Here is a 24,858-nt window from a genome sequence, read left to right as displayed (position 1 = left end):
CTACCATGTAAACTGTGCACAATGTACACGCAGTCAAATTTGATTTTGAAAGGCAATAAAGGCAATAGAGTCAGTCACACAGTTCAGAAATGGGTACTTCAGGCCAGCATGGCTGCACTGACCATCAAGTACCCATCCACACTAATCTAATCTTTTTTCCGTCTCGCATCTCCACCTCCTCTCTTCAATTCTCCTGACACCCACCATAACTAGAATCAATTTTACAGCAGTCAATTTACCTACTGACATATAGGAGGAAGCCTGACCCTTCCCGAGAGGAAACCCACGTGGTCACAGGAAAACCGTGCAAAGTCTACAAAGACAGCACAGGAGCACAGGATTGAATCTGGATTGCTGGAGCTGTGAAGCAGGAGCACAATCCACTGTGCCACTCAATTTATATCACAGTAAATAAAACAAACATTCTAATGCTCAGCAGTACTAAAATGCAAGGCTGGTGCTTGTTGTGGCAGCAACTAGTAAAAGTTAGGAAAACATTTGTAAACAGAATACGTGTATTATAAGGAGGTGTCATTTCAAGAGTTTCAGAAGCCAAGATAACAATTTTCCTTCAACACTCAATGGAATAACATTTCTGCTGTAGAGTAACAGATAGCTTTATTCCTGCATCTAATCACAAACAAGTTTTTAGCTTCCATTAACTGGGTTTAGTATTTGAAGTCAGAAATCCTACATTAGTTTCATTATCCAATGTAATTGCTAAATAGGGGATCATTAGTGACTCTAAGTGCAGCAGTGCAAAAGGCTACCAATTTCAGATCAAGGCACAAAGTCTATTTACAGGAACTATTGAATATTTTGCACACAAAACTATTGGAAGGCGTTCAGATTCCAATGAACACATAAACCAAAGGGTTGAATTAAAAAAACAGAAAATCTTAAATTTACCTCAACTCCCCAATATGAAGTAATAGAATAAATGCATTCAAGACTGCATTTTAAATGAATCATGAGCAACTCAGCCTAAAATTATGATTTTCAACACTCTAGATATCAGCTAACAAAGCCACATCCGTGATTTGGTAAAAAGCATATTCACTTTTCAAAATCTGACATCAAATTCCTGACTCCATCGTTATTTAGGAAACTACCTATTTTTCTTGGAATAAGGTCAAGTTTTGATTTTTCCTGTCAGAACTCTAGTGCATTTATTCAAAATGTTTATCAAAGATTTTCCTCAAAAGCCAAACTACACGGTATAAGTTTGTGTTTATCTTGAATTACTATCCTCCAACTTTAGAAATGTGCCAACAATTTTGACAGAAGCATTTCAATTATTTAAAATTACATATTTATGCTGAAATTTTAGCCCGCATCACCAAGATACTCATACCTTGTGTTATTTTTTCAACCCTTGTATTGTTAAGAAAAACAAATTAATATACCTTGGTAATGTAGAATTTTTTCAGTCCATCCAAAAATGAAGTAAAAATGGAGGCCACTTGTGGTTTCAGTGCATGCCCTAGTTTGAAACAGAAATTGTGAAAGCTCCGGAAATATAGCATTTCTTTGAATTTTAACTTAACAAACCAATGGAGGCTGACAATTTGATGGAATCATGGTGTTTATATAGATTGTGACAATCACACTTTGTCAGTATTAAGGATAGCATCTGATCACAAAACACAAGAGCAAATATCAAAACAGTGTCATTAAAGTATTACAAACTTACAAGCAAACCTGTCCTACCACTTTCAATGAACTATGCACAAACAATCACAGATGCCTCAGTTCTTGTACACAATTTAGAATTGTGCCTTCTAAATTAGATTGTTTCCTCCCATTCTTCCTTTCAAAATACTTCACATTTCTCGGCAATAAATTTTGCTATCTATCCACACATTCCACTAGCCTCCTATACCTCCTTGACATTTATTACAATCCTCCTCAGTTCACTTCGTAGCTAAGCTTTGTGTCACCTAAAAGCTCAGAAATTGTGCCCTGAATATTAAATACCAAGAAAGCAATGGTTCCAGTACCAACCCCTGGGAATGTCATTTCCTGCTTCCCTCCAGTCTGAAAAACCTTTCACTCTTACTCAGTTTCCCGTGACTTAGTAAATTTTTTTTATCTATTCTGCTAGTCCCTTTTATTCCATGATCTTCCATCTTGATGGAATCCATTATGTTGCATCTCAAACACCTTTTCTAAGTCCATTTATATATCAACTTTATTTCTCTCAGTGATCCTCTGTTACACCAAAAAGAAAATTCGGATACTATCTGCCTTTAACAAATCCACGTTGACTTTCTTTAATCAATTACATGCTTTTCTTCACCCACGTGGCGGATTTTTCGGATTCCCTTCCATTTACTGTCAGTCTTTTCTCATTCACTTCCCTCGCTCAGGGCAGCACAATGGCACAGCTAGTACAGCCACTGCCACAGAAACCTAGGTTCAATCCTGACACTGGGTCCTGTCCGTGGGATTTGCACATTATCCCTGGGATTGCATGGGTTTCCTCTGGGTGCTCAGGTTTCCTCCTCCATCCCAAAGATGTGCAAGTTGGTAGATTGATCGGCCACTTTAAATTGCCCCTAGTGTGTAGGTGAATGGTAGGATCTGGGGGGAGCTGATGGGAATGTAGGGACAATATCAGTGCAAATGGGTAGTTGATGGTCGGTGTGGACCGAAGGGCTTGTTTCCATGCTGCATCTCTCCAAAACTCATTTCCTTTTTAGTTCTTTAACTCATTTGCAATTCACTTTCATTCTACTCTATTTTTGGTCACCCATGGAGCTTCACTAGCCTTCTCTCTAAAAGAAATATACTGATCGGTAGATGAACGTCTCCATCTGAAAGGCCTCCCATTGTTCAATTATATTTTTGCCTACAAAGCCATGATTCCAATTTATCCATGCCAGATCTGATATCATCCCAGTGAAAATGGTACTTTTCCAATTGAGTATTTTTATCTCAAAGTGGTCTATATTACTTTCCAAAGCTATTCTAAAACTTATTATGATTGCTCTTTGCTTAATGTTCCTCCCTCCCTCCTCTTCCACCCCCGATGACACATCCTCCTCTTGGCCTGCCTCATATCCCACAATCATACGAGCACCGCTGCCTGCTTCACTAGCCTAGAAGCATACCGACAGAGAAAAATTCTGAAAAAATACAAGAACTGCACCTTATGTACTGCTATCCTAATCAATACTTGGCTAGTTGATGCCCCCTACAATCATTATTGGCTTTTGCACATCTCTGCAATTTCAAATTTGGTCCTCTGCTCTTCCCATGACTTGACTGTTTATGAAATAGCCCTAGTGTAACATACTAGTATCATTTCTTAAAACATAAGAAAATCTATGCAAAAGGTACTTTAAAAATTTAAAATCCACCCTAATTATATAATTAGCTAGTACAATACAGAAAAAAACAGCATACAGGTTTGTTTATAGGGCCATTGTCAAACACTCATATCTGAATACACTGGAACACATAATAGAAAGCCAAATCTTAAAATTATATCATGGTCATGGTTTGTTTTAATTCAAAACCTTACAACTCTTCAGCAAATAAAGCTGTCCTTGCCTGCATGTAGCAGACAATGTTCAGGCATGAGCTGGTAAGTAATATTTGTAGCACGAAAATGCCAGAGAATGACCATCTCCAACTAGAGAATATAACCAGCCACATAAAACTATGGCTACATGAACAGTTTAGCTGCTGGGTATCCTCTGGAAAGTGACTTACCTCCTGACAACCCAAAGCCTTTCCACTACCCACAATGCTCAAGTCAGAAGTGTAATGGAACATTCTCTCTTTGCTTGGATAAGTGCACCTGCAATAACATGAGCTTTACACTATCCAAGACAAAGCAGTCCACTTGATCCATCCACCACCAGCACACAGTGGCTACAGTGTGTACCATTACAAAATGCACTTTGTCTACAAGGAGCATCATCCAAACCCGCAACCTCTCCCACAAAAGGGAGAGAAAGGCTTCAGGTGAATAGGAACACCATTACCTGCACATTTCCCTCGAAGGAGCACAGCATCCTGATTTAGAAATGTCTTCTTCATTGCAGGTTCTAAAATTTCCCTCCCCAACGGCACTTTGGGAATATCTTCCCCAGAAGGACCCCGGGGATCGAGATGGCTCACCAAACCTTCTCAAGGGTAATTATAGATGGTTAATTAATGTTAGCCTTGCCAGCAATACACAGATCCAGAAAAATGAAAAAATTAAGAAAAACCACTGAATAGTTGGACATTAGGGAAAAGTCCCAACTCATTTGGAAAGTAATAGGATTGGGAAGAGTGAACATGCATGTCTGAAAGGGCATATCACATTTGACAAATTTGTTTTAAGTTATAATGAGTAGAATAGATGAAGACAAATCAGTTGGTGTGTACTTCAGCTTTTAGAAGGCCTTCAGTAAGGTGCCATACAAGAGACTTTCATCCAGTAGATTTGTCAACTATCCAAGTGCTACAAAAGATTCTTTTTTTTGTATTTACAATGTATCAAGTCAGATGGACTTGTACACGAAATATTTGCATCTATTTTGGGGAAAATGAGGGTTAGGTTTGGAGCTTTCACTTTATGATGACTTCCCCCCCCCCCCCCCCAGTGCAATTGACTAGGGATTGGCATAACTTGAACAAAAGACTACAGAATTTTAAGCATAAATTTCACATGGTAAGAGTTGTGTTTCTGCAATCCTTTGGTTTAGCTTTAAAAATGTTATGCTAGAAGTATGTCCAGTCCATTAAAGGGGGCAGAGACAAATTAAAGTCTACTTGGAATTTTCACTGTCTATAGACATTTGAAGCTTCAAAAATTAAACTGAAACCAAGAATGTTTTGAAAGTTTATCATTTTTATTTCATATCTATCTAGGAGCTCACTATTGTATGCAAATCTCACTGGAAAATATTTTCAGTACATTAAAAACTGGATTACAATGTGATAGACTGACAAGAATTTGAATCTGTTATATCAACACATCGCTATTTCTCAAGTTAATTGGTTCATTCAGTCACGAGGTTTGGATGTGCCACCATCAAGTTCTGATGATTTCTTTCAGTCTCGAGTAGAAAAATGAATGCAAACACATAGAAAATAGTGGAAAAATTTGCTGTTCCATCCTAATTAATTCCATCCTAAATATACAGTCCATCCATCACAGGAAAATAGTTATTTTAAAAATGTGATATCTGAGCATCGCCGTCATGACCAGTGCTTGTCTTCCTAAATTACTCAAAATGGGTGAGCTGCCTTCTCTAGTCACTGTAGCCCACCTAAACATACTACACACACACAAAATAGCTGGAGTCTATGTATTAAACACGATCAAGAATGAAGGAATTAAGATGCATTTAAAAATGTACCAGTTAGGGGAGAAAGTAGCATTCTCAGGCTCCTACTGCTCTTGTAATTCTTGATGGTTTAAGGGGTTGCCAAAACCCTTTGAGTTATTGCAATGGATTTGGTAATGGTGGACACACTGCAGCAATAATGGTGAAGTGAGGTTAGAGGATTCATTGTCAATCAAGTACACTGCTTTGTTCTGGATGGGTCAAGCTTCTTTAGTGCTATTGAAGCTTCACTCATCAAGTAGGGAGTATTCTTTCACACTCCTTACTTGCACCTTGTAGGTGTTGAAAAGGCTTTGTGTTATCAGGAGGCGAGTCACTCAGCACGGGTATCAAGTCACGTTTATTCTGTTTGGGCCAGTTATATTTTTGGTTATTGTGCCCCCAAGATATTGATGAAAGAGGACTCAGTGCAGTAATGCCACTGAACATCAAAGGAAATCTTAGACACTCCCTTGCCTGACACTCGAGGTATAAACACCACACACACCACACATTAGCCCATGCCCAAAAGCTGTCCAGGTCTTGCTATGTATCGGCACAGACTGTTTCATTGTCAGAGGCATTGCTACTGAAAGCAATGAACATCCTCCATCTGACTTTGAGGGAGGCAATGACCCATTGATGAAGCTTGGGATCCCACCCTGACAACTTGCACAAAGGAAGACTACAGGAAGTTGATCATCTGAGCCTTGGGCAAGGTATGGCAGTGGAGAAGCTTCCCTTTGGCTTGTTCCACTATTCAATAAGTTCACAGCTGATCCTCTACTGCAGTGCCACCTTCCTGTGCTAACCCCACATTCCTTTGATTTCCCCTAATATCTAAAACAAAAATCTATATAAGTCCTTCCTTTAATATAGTCAACAACAGCATCCACAGTTCTCTTCGGTGGAGAATATCAAAGATTCACTACCCTCTGCAAGAAGAAATTTCTAGTCTTTATCTGAAAGGCCAACTCCTTATTTTGAAACTGTAACCACTGGCAATCTCTACAACTACCCGATCAAGCTCCTTAAGAATTGTGTTCACTTTGAATGAAATCACTTCTCATTCTTCTAAACTTGAGGATACAGGCCCAGTCTGCTTAACCTTTCCTCACACAAACTCACAATCCCAATAATCAAGTTGGGTGATCCAATGCTGCATTCTCTCTTTTTCCACATTGCCCATTTATTTAATCTGTCTGTGTCCTTCTCACAGCCCACACTGCCAAGAGCTTTGAATCAACAGAAAACTTGGACATATTATACATCCTTGGACATATTATTCATATCCTATATCATCCAAATCACTGATATAGGATATGAACAGCTGGAGCCCGGTACTGATTCCTGTGGCTTCCAGTAGTTGTAGCCTCCCAACCCAAAAATGACCAGGTTATTCCTACTGCTTTCTGTCCATGAACCAACCTGATATCAATATCTCATTATACCTTCAAAAAACTAACAGATGTGTCAAATCTGATTTCCCTTTCATACATCCATGTTCACTGCCCAATCCTATTTCTTCAGTTACGACTTAATGCAGTAATAGATTCCAATAGTTCCCAACTACTGAAGTTGCGCTAACTGGTCTATGGCTCTCCATATTCTGCCCCCTCCTTTCTTAAACAATGGGGTTACATTTACTACCTACCAATTGGTGAGAACTGTTCGAGAAGCTATGGAATTTTGGAATACATAATCTACGACCTCCTTCAAAACCCTCAGATGCAGGTCATCAGGTCCAAGAGATTTATAGTCTTTCAGTCCCATTCATTTCTTCAATACTAATTGGAGCCAAAGTTCCTTGAGTGATAGGCACTTGCTCCATGTGTTTTTGCCATGGATCCCTCTGGATTCCATCCACTTCTATGTACTATTGCTGCAACACATCACCTGCCCATCATGTCCGTCTTAAAATTTATTCACTTTATTTAAATCCATCACCAGAACCTCACTAAAGCTAATTGGATCTTTCAGCTCCCACTCTGAATTCCTCTCCAACCCCATGGAGATGACCTTAACCCTGGTACTGGGAATCATACTTGCAGATGCAAGAAAATATATTGTCCCCATTACTATTCCATTCCTTTTCACTCCCAAAACTTGAATAATCCCCTGGAACCATTGTGCTCAATTTGCACATCCACTTTGCAGCCTCTGCTCTCATCCACACAAGTTGCAAACAACTCACCTCTGTTGGACAAAGGCAAGGCTCTTGCAACATTACTTTATGAATCCCCATACCTGCATCACGTCCTCCGGTCCTTCTTAACTGACTAGCACTTAATCCAAAGGATGTGACTTTCACCAGGAACAAAGTGCTGCCCTTTCTGATACATCGATGTCTGAATTACAGACTTCAGGACATCAGTTCTGAGCTAAAGAGACTTGCTCCAGATGTGTTGCCGTTGATCACTTCACTATTCATCCACTCCCACATAATATAGTTGCAATATATCATCTGCCCTGTCATGCCAGGTCTTAAAATTTATTTAATTTTAATGTATTTAAATTCATCACAGACACCCTAACCTCACCAAAGCCCCTTGCTTGCCCAAGGCCAACATCCCATGGACACTGCACTCCATTACTCACTGAAGTCCACTCTTCATGGATGCAGCATTCAGAGGATATGGTGCTAATAACATGCTCTTCTTTCAGCTAGAGTCCTTAGATCTACCTTCCCAGGTAAGAGTACACAGGTCACTTGACTGTATTTAATAAGTTCTATCTGGTGACCTAATTAACTGGGACACTAAGGCTATTTGTTCACCACTGAATACCATTGCAATTTAAAATTATCAGATTAAGAGAGACAGCAAAACTAAAATAAGTACATATTTAAAGTGACATATCATCCCCTTATTCAAAGGGCTGGGGCAGAGTACACACCCCTATCTGTATCAATGGTGCTGAGGTAGATAAGGTTGAGAGCTTCAAGTTCCTACACTGTGAATGAAATTTCTTCAACCACAGTTAAGTGAATCTTTAGAATCCTCTACCCCAGAGGCTTGTGGTGGATCAATTGCCAAGTATATTCAAAACAGAAATTAACAGATTTTTTGGCTATTTAAGGAATTAAGGAATGTGGGGTTAGTATAGGAAGGTGGCACTGAAGTACAAGATCAGCCATCATCATATTCAATGGTGGAGCAGCTGCAAGGGTTTGAATGGCTTACTCATGTTTCTATATTTTTATGTTCAACACATTCTCCATTTATGCAGTGTTAAAATAACTTGGAAGCAAGCCATTTTCTATAACAGGCCTGTCATTACTTTGTTAAATGCCACAAATTCACGTAGTTTATAGATATTTAGCATTAAGCTTACTACAAATTGGCTAGAGGTACAGAATTGGTGCAATATCAAATGTAACCAGCATCAAGAATGTGAGTAACAATATGATTTGCTCTTTAATCGCAAACCCTTGATAATTTTTATCTTCAGTTCCATGATGTACAAATGAAGTAATTTGAATTGCTTTCAAGTTTTATAGCGTCTCTTAGGAAATGAATACATTTCAAGCTACTCTAATACTCAGTAATTAATACCTCATTAAAAATATTGCCTTGACAAAATTGTAGATTGGAAGATGCAAAGTCTTTATTATCACATTTATTGACAGAATACCAATGATTCTAATTATTTAGTAAAAAAATATTCATTGTTCAGAATCTTGGATCAAGAATGAAACAAAATAGTTGAATACCAATAATGATGCAGATTGAAAGATGCAAATCGCACTGTAATTTGAATGTCTTAATTTGTCCACAAGTTTTAGTATATCATACCAACAGCCCAAATCCTGAGACCAGAGCAAAAGTTTTTCTTTTGTAATTTTGTTTACATTGAATGCTAACAGGAATTGTTATACATACACGTTTGTTCAATTGCAATTTTGCCCCAAGTCTGTGTTAAGGAAAGACCACTGATATTCTACTTGCATTGACTGACTTGACAGGGTCATTAACTTGGAACCCATAGCCGATAATGTCTTGATGTCATTTAATGTAGCACTAGATAGCTGATCAGTTGCCTACTTGCTATTCTGAGTTCAATAACTAAACAAAATTACAAACTTAATATTCTATTAATTAAAAACTTCTAATAACTTATATTTCCTTACCAAACTGGAACTGTGTATTGTCCATTAGACGGATTGATGCAGGAGCACATCGCTGTAAAGAGAAAAAACAAATATTTTGATGCTGAATACAAAAGAAAAGATTGGAATTCTGAGGGAGAGCACATTTTTTAGATTTACATCTGCCAAATTTGCAGCAATTTAACTTGTACATACTTCAGTGAATTTAATATCACTCCAATTCCTAAAGACCCAACAAACTTCAAACTGAATCCAAATTAAAACAATGCCCAGAACTAAGCTCTATATTATGAACAATTCAAATCAATCTTTTTCACTATAGATGCATTTCCAGTTTATGTTCTAATGCACAATTATATGTTAACTTGAAAACCCTCAATTTTCCAGGAATCCAGTTTGGTTATGATACAGGCTGCAGAATGACATACAAGGACATTATCTTATTTGACCAAAACTGCTGGCTTCAATATCTTCTTTTCTTCTTGGTCCACTTCAACTTGTGTTTGTGATGAGTGTATGCTTGTGGACTGTGTGTATGCGTAGGAAGAAAGAGTTAGCTTCCAGAAATAGGCTGACTACACTTAATATCTTTATGTTCTTTACTATAAATTAATTAATATTTTCCCCAGTTAAATAATTTGGACATCTAAACTGAAGTTCACACTCCACTCCTAATACATTAGTTATAATCCAACTGAATGTAGAACCAAGTGCAATTTGCTGAATGGCCTTCTGCTTTTCCTTTCCAATACAAAATTATTTGGGGCATTTTTTGCCAAAATTCTTGCTAGTCTCGGTGAGAAATGTGACTGTCAAAATATATTCACACATATTGCAAAATAGAGATTAAATGAATATTATATTAAACATTATACAAAAAAGCTACAAGTAGAAGCTTTTTGGAAACTAGAACAATATTGAGACAGATTTAACTGCCATGCCATTTGGGAATTTGAATGTAGCTGACTCATTGTGGGATTCTCAAGGAGATCATTCATCAGCGCATCTGTTATAATTTTATACAGCTGCACACAACCAAAGATAAATCATAACAAGTTGTCACATAGTAAAGCTGGAATAATTAAGAATGGATTCTACACATGGTCAACATACAAGTTACCACAGAATTTCCCAGAATTACTGACATTTTAATGCTTTTACATACTATGACATTTACTTTAACAACCAGAAAATATAACCAGGGAAGTACAGACCAGTGAGCCTTACGTCTGTGGTGGGTAAGCTGTTAGAAAGGATTCTAAGAGATAGGACCTATGAGCATTTAGAGAATCATGGACTGATTAGGGACAGCCAGCATGGCTTTGTGAAGGGAAGATCTTGCCTCACGAGCCTGATAGGGTTCTTTGAGGAGGTGACCAGGTAGATTGATGAGGGTAGTGCAGTACATGTGGTCTACATGGATTTTAGTAAGGCATTTGACAAGGTTCCACGTGGTAGGCTTCTTCAGAAGGTCAGAGGCCAAGGGATCTGGGGAGGCTTGGCCATATGGATTCAGAATTGGCTTGCCTGTAGAAAGCAGAGGGTTGTGGTGGATGGAGTGCATTTGGATTGGAGGGCTGTGACTACTGGTGTCCCACAGGGATCGGTTCTGGGACCTCTACTTGTGATATTTATTAATGACTTAGATGAGGGGGTAGAAGGGTGGATTAGCAAGTTTGCAGATGACACAAAGATCGGTGGTGTAGTGGATAGTGTGGAGGGCTGTCGAAGCTTACAGAGGGATATTGATAGGATGCAGAGCTGGGCTGACAAGTGGCAGATGGAGTTCAATCCAGAGAAGTGTGAGGTGGTACACACCGGAAGGACAAACTCCAAGGCGGAGTACAAGGTTAATGGCAGGATTCTGGGCAGTGTGGAGGAGCAGAGGGATCTGGGGGTTCATATCCACAGATCACTGAAAGTTGCCTCACAGGTGGATAGGGTAGTTAAGAAAACTTATGGGATGTTAGCTTTCATAAATCGTGGGATTGAGTTTAAGAGCCGCGAAGTAACATTGCAGCTTTACAAAACTCTGGTTAGACCACAGAGTACTGTTCTGGGTGCCTCATTATAGGAAGGATGTGGAGGTGTTTGAGAGGGTGCAGAGGAGATTTACCAGGATGCTGCCTGGATTAGAGAGTATGCATTATGAGGAGAGACTGAAGGAGCTAGGGCTTTACTCATTGGAGAGGAGGAGAGAGGTATACAAAATATTAAGAGGAATAGATAGAGTGGACAGCCAGCGCCTCTTCCCCAGGGCACCAATGCTCAATACAAGAGGGCATGGCTTTAAAGGTAATGGGTGGGAAGTTCAAGGGAGATGTCAGAGGGAGGTTTTTCACCCAGAGAGTGGTTGGTGCATGGAATGCGGATACATTGGTCAAGTTCAAGAGATTGTTAGATAAGCGTATGGAGGAATTTAAAATAGAGGGATACATGGGAGGAAGGGGTTAGATAGTCTTAGGTGTGGTTTGAAGGTCGCCACAACATGGTGGGCCGAAGGGCCTGTATTGTGCTGTATTGTTCTATGGTTCTATTTCTATGTACATTAGAATCAGTTGTTCCGTACCAGGTACGAACAGGTTTTTTGACTGAGGGAATGCACAAGTGTCTTGTATACAAGAATAAAGAGATGAGAATTACCTGCCGTGCTACCTCTCGTAAACAGGCCACACCATGTTCAAAGTCTGGAAACACAATAGAACCGTATTTCTGATATTCAGGCAAAGATCTGATCTTTATTGTGACTTCTGTAACTACACCGAGTGTTCCTGAAAGGCAAGAAGAGAATCTGATTTAAGTAAAATACTACACTATATTAAGACCCAAAATTTATGATCATCAGCAAAATGACAGCACTTCCCAATGACCACAGGTTACAAAATCCCTTGCTACTAACAAACTGTGATGGGAAATTTCCTTTCAAAGTCTGTCACTGCACAGGGGTCCCTAGCACAACACAACGATAGTTTTAATTATGGTTTGGTATTTTTTGGCGTACTTATGCAAAATAAGTTAACATCTACTCGAAGTGAATAATGCAACACACTCAAGAATACCACAAAATACCTCATACCACAAAATCACAGAATTTTAAATAGCACACTACTGTTTCAAAAACGGGCGAAAACTCATGTCCAGATTCAACTAAACTGGGATGAGTGGGAGGATTGCAAAGTGGTGACAAAAATATGTGGCAGAAGCTTGCTAGCCTTCCACCTAACAATGTTTCTTCAGACAGGTGTGCAACTCATTCAAGAGATTCAACAGAATACTTGAAAGACAGCACCAGATTCTGTGCATCTTTAAACCAAAAACTGGAAAGTACTTTGAACGTGACACATTGTTATATCATATTTAGCATGTAGTTTCAATCTTGGTGTCTTCCAGATGGACAATTCATATTGAACTCTTCCATTGCATTCATGAGTCACTGATGTGCAGTTTTTATTGTTAAGTAAACATGAAATGAGTTAATAGCAAAATAAATGTAGTAGTTTTTCTCTTGGCATGTTTTTCCAAAGGTGTTACTACCATATTACATAGTATTCACCTCTCGAACATTACATCCATTTTTTTTTAAAAAAGTAAAACATGTCTGAAAACACTACCTTTTTGAAAGTGTCCAGAAATAAATCTGAGCATTGGCTTGCATTAAATACAGAATCCTGTCCTTTTAAAATGAAACGCATTGTTATTTCTATTTGATAACAGAAATGAAGATTAAAAACTATTAGAGGTAAAAATATTCTACAATTAACTTCAAACACCAAATGCTTAACCTTTAACTAGAATGTAGAACCACCAGGCAAGTACACTCAAAATCCTGTATGTTAGAAACCAGAAAATTGGCGAAATGCAAGTTATTTAACAGAAAGTATTGCAAGTCCTTGATTATGGTCCAGGATTCCTTGATAGAGCTGCCTTCTAATAATTAGCCTTTTGGATTAGTGCCACCTTAAAAAAAGAAACACTTTGAAAGATACTTAACATGTGGCTAGCACTGACAACAGCTAAAAACTCTAACAGCATTCTGACAACTACTAAACAATTCCCAATTTTTGTGTAATCACTCACTGTCTATCCTGCTGTTGAATAGACCTCTTGTACGATAAGACGGACTCTTGACCTCAATCTACCTCATCATGCGCACCTTATTTTCTGCCTGCATTGCACTCTCTGTAAATGTAACACTATATTCTTTTCCCTTGTACTGTACTGATGTGATGAAATGATCTGTATGGATAGCATGCAAAACATTTTCACTGTACCTTGGTACATGTGACAATAATAAAATAATTTACCAATTTTAAATCTTGCACCAAAAGCTGTGTTTCTACATCCCTGACTTACTCGACCTGCCTCTATCTCATCTTGCTTCAAGTCTCACTCAGATATTTGAGTTCTAACCAGCCTTCATACCCATTCCAACATGGTGACTACATATTTTATACATTTCTACATTAAAATCATTAATTTAAGATTTTAAAAAAATACATAATACTTAAATTGTTTGGATTCTAAAGTTATTTTAGTTTTTTTTAAATACTGGTTTTCTCAAAGGGCCTGCATCCTACTCTACTTCAATAACCGATCCTGACCCACTGCTTATGCATGCCTGCAATAACTTTACTCCTAAATGCTCATTTCACTGCCACCTAAGAAACAGCCCATTGTACTTTGAAAGTAATGAAGGTGTAAACTGTTTATGGATTAATCTTGTACCATGATTTCACTTCTCCTAGTGGAAAGCAAGCTGAAGTCTTTTTGAAGAAAAATGTCAGTCTATGCAAAACCATACAAGATAATGCTATATCTAAGTACAGATTTACTATTTCTGTATAAATTAATATCGTAAAAGGTGAACAGATGCAAAGTTTGTATTTAATTAAGACCTATAACACAGAAAAAAAGGTTTTTTCTCCAAAAAAAACTCTCCAACATTTGAAGCAAAAATGCCATCAAACACTAACTGCATGACACAAATTTTTTTAGCCCCAAAAAAAAGAGCATGTTCTGGGTTTCATGGAAAAACATTACTGCAGAGGGAGAAAGGTGGTGCAGGATAAAGGTGAGAGCAGACGATGCCTTGTGGCATGAGCGCTCAAGCTAGCAGCTGAAATGGTATCTGGACAACTGAGGGCAAGTTTAGAAAGTTGACCACTGAATCAATTTTGGAAAATCAAAGCTAATAGGTTTCAAAACCTGGTGCAGATTGACAAAGTGCGTTAGCAATGACCATTGAAATGCAGCAAGTCATGACAAAATAATCTGGACAAATGAACTTCCAAAGGAGAGCATACAAAAAAAATAAATGAATTTATAAGCACACAAGTGTAGAATCCCACAGCACATCCAGTGCATGTTGCTTCATAACAATTGAAGTATTAGCATATAATTAACTTGGGCCAGAATTTGCTATTGCAATGATGGAAAAACTCTCATATCCAATATAGCTAATTTAATAAAACAGATGCCAGGCCAGGCGATGTGTTGTAGCTGTAACATGTAGGAACTAGTGCGCTCCATTGTGGATCACTGTGAACACTTCCGTAGCATGTGTTGACTGCCCAAGGAAATTTTGCTCAGAGGATGAGCTGGAGTCTGAGCTTCAAACACTGACTACAGGGACAATGTGTAAAATATCCATAGCACCATGGCACAGGAGGTCTTTCAAGTGGGGACAGGAAAGAGAAATGAAGTAGTTATAGGGGATAGCAAAATCCAGGGCAAAATATAAACACTATTCTTTACAGCAAAGTCCAAGTCCCAAAGGCTGCTATCCCTGCTGGATGCCAGTGTTAAGGACATCTCTTCTAGAGCAGAGAAGAACTTGTAGTGGGAGGGAGAGGATACAGTTACTGTATTCCACATAATGTTACAGCTAGGGCTAGGAAGGAGACTTTGCTAAGGGATTATGAGGAGCTTTGAACAAAACTGAAAGACAGAAACACTAGGATGATACATTTCTAATACTATTCTGTATATCCATACCTTTGTGCTGTACCAGTCCATGGGTAATGATATGGCAGGTGTATGCTCCTGCTAACACTGTATTAGATGCAGAATGTGCTTTAATTAATTAGAAGAACTTGGAATTTATACAACTACATGTTAATGTAAATGCTGATAAAAGTGGGAAATTTTGACTTCTGTAGTTGAGTTATTTGAGGTAGATATAAGTATTCTACGGGGTTTTGGGTACCCACTAACATGGAACCCCTGGACTCTGAGCAGTGGGAATTAATAACAGGATACAAGGAAATGGCAGATAATTTAAATCAATACTTTACATCACAATGGAGGACACGGTAAAAATTGCAAAGTTAGCAGATGATCTAGTTTCAAACAGCATTGAAGAACTTGAGGGGGACAATTTATTGAAAAAATTAATGCACCTAAAAGCAAATGAGTCACCAGGACCTGGTGACCTGCATTAAAAGGTTTTAAAGAAAGTGGCTGCAGAGAAAGTAGAACCAGTGGTTGAAGTTTTTCATAAATTAACCAAGTTCTGGGAAAGTAGAAATGGACTAGAAAACCACAATTGTGGGAGAGAGAAAAAACAGCCTCCCCTCCATGGAGTCTGTCTATACTTCTCAATGCCTTGGTAAAGCAGCCAGCAAAATCAAAGACCGCATCCACCCGAGTAATTCTCTCTTCTCCCATCAAGCAGAAGATACAAAAGCTGAAAAGCACATACCTCCAGGCTTAAGGACAGCTTCTTTCCTGCTGTTATAAGACTATTGAATGGTTCCCTAGTATAAGATAGACTCTTGGCCTCAATCTATCTCGTTATGACCTTGCACCTTAATGTCTACCTGCACTGCACTTTCTCTGCAGCTGCTACTCTTTATTCTGTAATTGCTTTACCTCGTACTACCTCAATGCAGTGTGTAATAAATTGATCTGTATGAAGGGTATGCAAAACAAGTTTTTCACTGTACCTCAGTATGTGACAATAATAAACCAATTCCAAATGGGGGAAACTACAGGCCATTTAGCTTAATATCTGTGGTTGGCAAAATGCTGGAGTCTATAATCAAGAAGGATTTAGCTAGTCATTTAGAGAAGCTTACTGTAATCAAGACAAGTCAAAATGGTTGTATGTAAAAGGTAAATATTGTTCTACAAAAAAAAAACAAAATAGTACATTCTGTAAGGATCTGCTCTTGGACCTCAATTATTTATATCTATATTAATCAATGACTTTAAGGAGGGGTCAGCATGCAAGGTACCCAAGTTTACCAATGGCATGATGTAATGAGGAGATGCACTTCTGTAAGAGAAATCAATAAAGCAGACCATCTAAAAAGAGACTGCGAGTGAAATACCAAGGGATTTTGATATTCATTTGCATAAAGCACAAAGTTATGATACAGCAAGTAGTTAGGAAGGCAAATAGCATACTGGCATTGCTGGGGTGGGGGGGGGGGTGGTTTGAAGTAAAACATTTGTTACAATCGTACAGAATTTTGGTGAAGCTGCACCTGGAATACTGCAATCTTAAAGAAATTAGAATATTGGAGGCAATCCAGAAGCGATTCAATCAGCTAATTCCTGAGATGAGAGCACTTCTGACCAACAACTAATAAGAGTTAGATCTATATTCTTTGGAGTTTAGAAGAATGAAAAGTGCTCTCTTTGTCATGCATCTTTAAGATCTGTTTCAAAGTAGATGTTGAGATGTTTTGAATAGTGGAGAATCTCGAACGAGGGATCATGATTACAAGATAAAAGAGCAATCATTTAAAATCGAGATGCATGGCAATTTCTTCTTGCAGAGGGTTGTGGAAGCTAGATCACTGAAGGAATTTAAAGAGGGGGTAGATCTAATTTTGAAAGATCAGGAAATTAAGGGCTATGTGGAACAGGCTGAGAAGAGGAGTTGAGGCCAGGGGCAGATCAGCCATGATCATATTGAAGGGCAGGGCAGGCTAAGAGCCCAAGTGATCTACTTCTGCTCCAATTGTTCTTCTGCATCATTACAATGCAGAACTGAAGCAGCACCTAGAATAAGCATACACATACTTAAATTTAAAAATCTAGAAGTTCATGCCAATAACTCTTCTCTGCCATTGGATGTGTTGTTTTGCAGCCACCTTCATAACAATCAAGGAAAATCAGCCAGCTGAACAGAATCCAAGGTATTTATAAACTATTCCTGCTGTAAAATTACTGGAAAATGCTACACTATTGAATTAATTGCATGAATCAATTTTAATGTCATCCTAAGCCACAACCACACTTAATACATTTTCTGGCCCTAAATAAAAATCAATTTTGTGTAAATTGTAATTTCCTCCTAACTACATCCAAACAAACTTTAAGAACGGTACTTTAACATCATATTCTTTAAAGACATGTTTATATTTCACCTACATTAATCTAGTGGGTGTTTGAACTTTTCATATTCTATTCAGAAGGTTTAAAATGTTATTTAAAACTGTATTTTTCACTTCTTGGTTTGCTCTCAGAGAACTCTTCAATATTACTTGACTACCTAGTCAATTCAATAACATCAATATTGCTAGATGCTTCCCATCTCCTTTGATTAACCTCAGCTCTGAGGAAAGGTCACAGAGCTGAAACTAATTCAACAGATGCTGCCCAACTTGCTAAATATTTCTTGCATTGTTTTTCATCTTTCCAAAAGAGCTCATGTTATTTTAACTACTAGCAACATCATAACACACAAATCAAAAATAATAGTATTGCTCATTGTGCAAAAAGCATCACCTCCATTGCCAATTGCACACATACACCTTCAAAGCACAGAAATGTTCACAAACCAAAGAGGGCTAGGCTGGTGTTGATATTCCTTACAAGCCCCCTGCTGCCTTACTACACCTCTCCTTACTATATACTACTTTCCTTTCCCTCTTGGGGTTATGTAGTTCTTCCTTATACATTACAACAGCAAATTTAGACAAGACCTGAAAAAAAGAAATTAGAATTGAAATATTACCTTCAGATCCCATAATGAAGTGGTAGATATCAGGGCCAGTTGACATTCTTGGACCTTGACAGCTTTTCTCTACTATGCCTCTTGGTGTAACCATTTTTATATGCACAATCTGTTAACATAGCATGTCCCAAATTATTTGCTTTATTAAAATAATCTGAAATTAGTTATTCACTAATTACTCAATGAATTATTTTCAATTTATTGACACTGTAAAAAAAAAACCCATCTTTAGGTAGTGTTATCCTACTGGCATTTTCTTGTTCTCTAACCAATTTGAAAAACACAAGCAGAATGATGGGGTTTTAGATTTGTTTCAGTCAGCAAAGATGTATGACTGACCATATGCATGAACTGACTTGAACATTTCCTCCATTCCATTCTCAAAATCTTCTAATATCCTGTCTAATTAGGAATGAAGGATTATCATCAGCACAGGGATTTAAATGATTCAAAGCAGCAGCCTACAATAATCTATGGCAAAATGGAATGGGCAAACAAATGCCGTTTTCCCACATGACACATACCCCGAAAAAGAAAATTAAAACTTTAAAGTTCCAGTTGACTTTATTAAACTCAATAAAATGCAGGAATTTTAGAAACACTCACCAGATCTTCAATGTTACCATAGATATTCTTTTTCATGCCTGAAGCCCTCGTAGCTACCCAGCCTCCAAGGCTGCTGAACTCCATTGAATCTGGTTCATGTCCTGTACAATAACCATGTTCACTAAGCTTCAAAAACAAAAGTTTGGGAAAATAGTTACTCGAAAGTGCTTTCTCTATACAAAAACAACAAAAATAATTGGAAATGAACATTTAAATGCATTGTTTTGTTAAAGCAGTTTTCTACACACCCAGTGGTAAACACTGTTCCACTTACTGTATCTGTATACATGAAAAATCAGCATTACAATTCAGTTCCATAAAAAGTCAACTAAAAGGCCTGAATGTAGTAGCTTTTCCCCTACTGGTTATTTCAATTTAAATTCAGTTTTCAAACTAAAAAAGATACTTAAAATCGATGATTAGATATTGGAGTTTTAACACTGATTAAATGACTACTCAATACAAACAAAAATTTCAGCAAGTTGCTGCTTTCACAAAATAACCAGCTAACTTTTGGTGAATTTTTTAAACTATTCAGAATTTGTAATTTCAACAGATGTTAGAAATGGCTTGAATATTTAAAATTAAACCTCAAGAACAAAATTACTACATAGTCACCATGGACCAGATCTCAGAACAACCAGTATTTCTCCACTTAATTGTGCAGAAACTGAGGACTCTCAGGCAAAAGGTGGAAGTCCCAATCTCCCATGCAGCTGATCACTACTCTTGGGACAACTGCATTCCACTTCTGCACAAGTCGGAGTCCAGCTGAAGGACATTTGACAGCACACAAACCCATTCAGACCATTCATTTCAACTGGAAGGAATGGCTATGTACAAAGTATAACACAATTCCTTCTGTAAAAAAGATGTGGAGTTTATTTAAATGTAGATTAAAGGTTTCCAGCATTTTACAATCTAGCTTGCACAACTTCCAGTTGCAACTGGGACATAATTATCCTTGTCTTCCTTTTCCACCCCACCAGCCTCCACATTCAATGGATCATCCTCCATAATTTCTGCCACCTTCAACAATATAATAATTCCAAGTAACCTCTTCCCTCTCCTCAGATGTGCCTGCATCTTTGTTTAATGAACTTCATACGTCTTTTCTATCTCTACCTACTAGTTTAGCTTGACAACTGTGGTCTGCAGACATTCTCTGTTCGCTCCACACTTTCTCTGCAACTTAAAACGTGCTTGTTTTCTCACTTTTCCAGTTCCGACAACCTGAAACATCAACTCTGCTTCTATCCACACAGTGGTTCCCACATTTTCTATTAATGTAATTGTTTGCTTCCCAGAATTTGCATATTAATTTGTTTTTAAAAATTGTTAATTTTTAATGCACTATTTTCTAAATCAAAATCAAAGTTGAGTTTATTGTCATATGCACAAGTACAATCAGAAAAATTGCTTGCACCAGCATCACAGGCACATAGCATATCATGGACATCTAGACATTTAATGTTTTTCACAGTTGCTAAACCTGGGAAAAGGACTAAAATAACTCCAGAAACAATGTTGGGGATAGGGCTTGCCAGTTACAATCGGAAAGGCACTGTTCTGAACAGGTTTTAGCCAATCAATAAGTAAACTGTTTTCCAAATGCAGTTAGTGCCCAAGGATATACTCTAGGTATGAGTGGGTTTCAAGAATAGGCCCTGGCATTATCAAGTGGCCCAGTCAGCAGAAGCCCCAGGTCCAGGGATTTATCCTCACAACGCAACAGAGAGTTAGACCTCCTTTTAATTGAGGATCAGTAACAGGGTTGAACCTAAATTGCACAAGATGACTCTTATTTAGAATCTTTTCTCATGTAATTTAGGTAATATCTTGATAATGATCCTCAATTAAAAGCAGCTCTGTTTATGTCTGATTTGAATAAAACCAAGTCGCATAGTAAGTAATTTTGAAATAAAATCAAACAAGGTGTGCAAAAGAACAGTTTGTCTAACATTACAGCATCATCACCAGGTTCAATTTTAGCAGAGCAGTCATCCACTTGCACTTGTTTATGGGCTCATCAGCAGGTCAGTATGATCAATCTTCAGTAGTGTTTATACATGTGCTATGTGTAAAAACACATTTTCCAAGGCCCATGTATTTTAGCGAAAGCTAGAAGGATATTTTCACACAAGTCAATAATTAACAGACATTGAAGTTCTGAATAAGCATCTTGTTCCCTGCTATTATAGAGCTGATAAGGAAATTGGGTAGGTATCCCTTAGTTGTGACTAGTGAGGAAATAATAGAAAAATACATTTTCAGCTGCAGGAGTTGAGACTATGGCAAAAATTATTCAAATACTCTTCATTTATACATGCTTACCACAATCCCCAGATGGGATGTCTAAAATAAACTCACTAGTACAAGACACTAATAATAATTATGTATGAAATAACAGTACTATATGCTCTTAACAGGAGAAATTGAAAAAATACAAGATTTTATTTTAACATTTCCACACCTTTGGTTACTATGTAATCTCAAAGAGATCACTTTTACAAAAAAAATTTAAATTATGACTAGCTTAAAATACTTCAGTGGTAGCTTAATTCACATGGTGCAGAGTAACACCTACAAATATTTGTAAGTTTTTAAATATATATTCCGACCATTAGAAATCAGAATCTCTTCTCCCCTCTCCCATTGGGCAGAAGATACAAAAGACTGAAAGCACATACCACTAGGCTCAAGGTCAGCTTCTACCCCACTGTTATAAGATTATTGAATGGTTCCCTAGTACGATAAAGTGGACTCTTGACCTCACAATCTACCTCGTTATGACCTTGCACCTTATTGTCTAGCTGCACCTTCTCTAACTGTAACACTTTATTCTGCGTTGTTATTGTTTTACCTTGTACTACCTTGATGCACTGTGTAATGAATTGATCTGTATGAACTGTATGCAAGACAAGTTTTTCACTGTACCTCTGTTCATGTGACAATAAACAAACCAATTTACCAATAAAGCACAGAAACAGCAAGGATAGCATTAGGCATTATTCTGAAGTTATGAAATTATGGATAGCAGATATTAATTAAAATGAGGACGGTTAACTACAGTTTCGATGCCTATGATTATCTAATTTAACATTTTGAATGTAGACAGGTAACTTTGCAGAATTACATATTTACTTACAATGATAGGACAAATCTGATCAAGACACTGCAGAACCAATCTTCAGGTAATGAAACCTGTTCACAATTTAACTTTAACTGATGCTTTGGGGTAATTGAAACTGATCATTGGGTATGGGACATTCTGATTCTGTGTTAGTGAAACTACGCAGGGGAAAACAATAGATGAATGTTCATGTTAATTGGTCCTAATTGAAAACTTCAGGATGAGATCAAGGACAGCATTAAGTGGCCATCTCCTGTACTAACACATTGTTACAGGCGTATCCCTGCCACTTAATGTGCAGCTCAGGACAGAATATTAAGTGACAAAACAGATTTGTCCTGAACTGTGCATGAAGTGGCAGGGATACACTTTTAACACTGTAACAAAAGAGGTATATTTTAGGTGTCTGGAGTTTATGCTTAGAAGCTCTTGGACCAGCCACCAGTATTTGAATACTCAAAGGGGTTCTGTTAGTTGGGATGTGCTACCATTGTAAATATGTAATTCTGCAAAGTTACCTGTCTACATTCGAAATGTTAAATTAGATAATTATCAACATTGAAACTCTAGTTAACTGTTTATTGTTCCTTATGTTGAAAAAAATAAAACATTGTATGGGGAGGGGTTTTTAGATTCTCTCCCAAAGAGCTGCTGTGTTTAAAGGCGACTTTTATATTTCTTAGTTACAGCTTCGTGTGGCTCAGTTTAGTCAGTCACAACAGAAAGATCAAATGTCCATTGCTGCCACCTTTATACAAACTGCATTACCAATATCACATCCCATAAATTATTTCCTGGTGACTGGGACATGTTTGTTATCAGCCTGCAGCAAAATCTCTTAGGAGTCTTAGAACCATTCAGGAGGAGAAAAACAACACCAACGCTGTGTGAAACATATCAACATCTACCTAAAATCCAGCACATGCATTATGGCATATCAAATAATCTAGTTTACAGAATTCGTTATGTTATCTCTTCTACTCAATAACTGGATTCAATCAACTTAAAATTGAACATATGTGCATTTTTATTTAAAAAGGCTGTTACAAGCCCTAGAACATTATTTACATTCAGGAAATATTTTACTAAAAACATGATCATTTACAGCCCATTCAATACTTAATATATTCTGCAATATACCAGCTTTACTATAATTTATGTGAATCAGTTGTTCTTGGTCAATAAGCAGCAATTTTTTTCATACTGTCACAATATTAAAAACAGGCCCCATTAAAACACATTCAAAAAGCTGAATGGCTTAAGCAATATTTCAAATATAGTGTTCTTTTATTCACCCAAATAAAGTACAACTAAGGCTCAACCCTGAAAATAAAATTGACTTAGTACATTGCAGAGGCTTTCATTAAAATGCAACTTTAGTCTACCCTTGGAAGTTGCAACTTAATTTAGGAGCTAACTTCAGAAATCATTATACTTCAATTACCTGCTTACCAGAATTAAATTTCATAATTAAATGTTTCTAAAACTACAAAAGAAATTGACCTACACAGGTTTGATAAGATATACAAAAGAAAAGTTCTCACAACATTCTAATAGATTGAACTGGCTGTTTTTTCCCCAAAATATTGGCAGTATTAGTAGTAAAATCACAATTTAAAAATTGTTATCTGAAATCTGCAGAAACCTGGCTGTCAGGTGACCAAAGCTGGGAGCTGAAAGTTCAAAGAGACTGAAAATTTAGAAAGGACAGATAAAAAGAAAAAGGCAAAGGATTTGTATTTTTAATAAGGGATGAGATCACTACAGTGGGTAGTAACAATATTAGCTTGGCCAATGAAGTTGTAAAATTAGAATCAGTTTGCATTAAGAAATAGAAACTGGCAGAAAACATTGGTGGGTATTATTTATAGACAAATAGTACTTGCAATATTGGAAACAGCATAAACCAGGAAATTAGAGTAGGTAACAGCGATAACATCGTAATTCTGGAGGAGTTTAAACCCCACATTGTCTGGACAGGTTAAATCTGTAGTAATAGGAAGATGACAAATTCACGGCATATACACCAGATGCTTGCCAGATCATTATGTTGAGCAATCAACGGGGGAAAAAAAGACCATTTCGGATCTCATTTTGTGCAGTGAGAAAGGGACCTATCTTGTTGTAAAGGGGCCTTCAGGGAAGACCTTGATAATATTTTAGACACAGCTGGAAAGTTATGCAATTCAATCCAAAACTACGTCCTTAAATTTAAGCAAAGGAAACAGTAAAGGTGTGAGCAGAGAGTTGGCTGTAGTTTATATAAAAAAAAAGCAGAGAAATAATATGTTACTGGATAGACAATAGATAGCATTTAAAGAAATTATGCATATTTCCAGAAAAATATTTCTTAAAAGTTAACAAAAACCAGAAGTAAAAGAGGCTCATGTGTGGCTGACAGGATAAACTAAAGGTGAAACTAAATCCAAGAGGGTAATATGATTGTCAGAATTAGCAGTATGCCTGAAGATCAGGAGTAGTTTAGACCTCAGGTGAGTACCATGAAATTGATAATGACAGGCAAGATAGAAAAACAGACCAAGTAATTTTCTGGGTACGCAAAAGAAATACAAGTGAGGGCAAATCCTATTGAAGAAAGGAGGCAGACAGAAAAAATGGGAAGTTCCAACCTTTTAGCCTCATGTCAGTATTTGGGGAAGTGCTGGAATCTGTAATGAAGGATGTATTAGGACATTTTGAAAAAGAAAAATAGGTCTGAACA

The 24,858-nt window shown here is 37.4% G+C and overlaps 1 protein-coding gene across 1 annotated transcript in view; it reads right to left on the bottom strand.

Moving 5' to 3' along the window:
• The window catches only part of agps (alkylglycerone phosphate synthase), a 117,402-nt gene that overhangs the window by 34,505 nt on the left and 58,039 nt on the right, over positions 1-24,858 (bottom strand). Inside the window, exons 9-13 of the mRNA XM_052024024.1 lie at positions 19,004-19,129; positions 18,398-18,506; positions 12,076-12,203; positions 9,454-9,505; positions 1,407-1,483 (exon numbers count right to left, since the gene is read on the bottom strand). Of these exons, the coding sequence (XP_051879984.1) occupies positions 1,407-1,483; positions 9,454-9,505; positions 12,076-12,203; positions 18,398-18,506; positions 19,004-19,129 (492 nt within the window). The remainder of the gene's footprint in view (positions 1-1,406; positions 1,484-9,453; positions 9,506-12,075; positions 12,204-18,397; positions 18,507-19,003; positions 19,130-24,858) is intronic.

The sequence above is a fragment of the Pristis pectinata genome, chromosome 1 (assembly GCF_009764475.1).
Source record: "Pristis pectinata isolate sPriPec2 chromosome 1, sPriPec2.1.pri, whole genome shotgun sequence".
Lineage (NCBI taxonomy): Eukaryota > Metazoa > Chordata > Chondrichthyes > Rhinopristiformes > Pristidae > Pristis > Pristis pectinata.
Note: the sequence above shows the minus strand (reverse complement) of the source record. Positions and strands in the feature narration are given on the sequence as shown.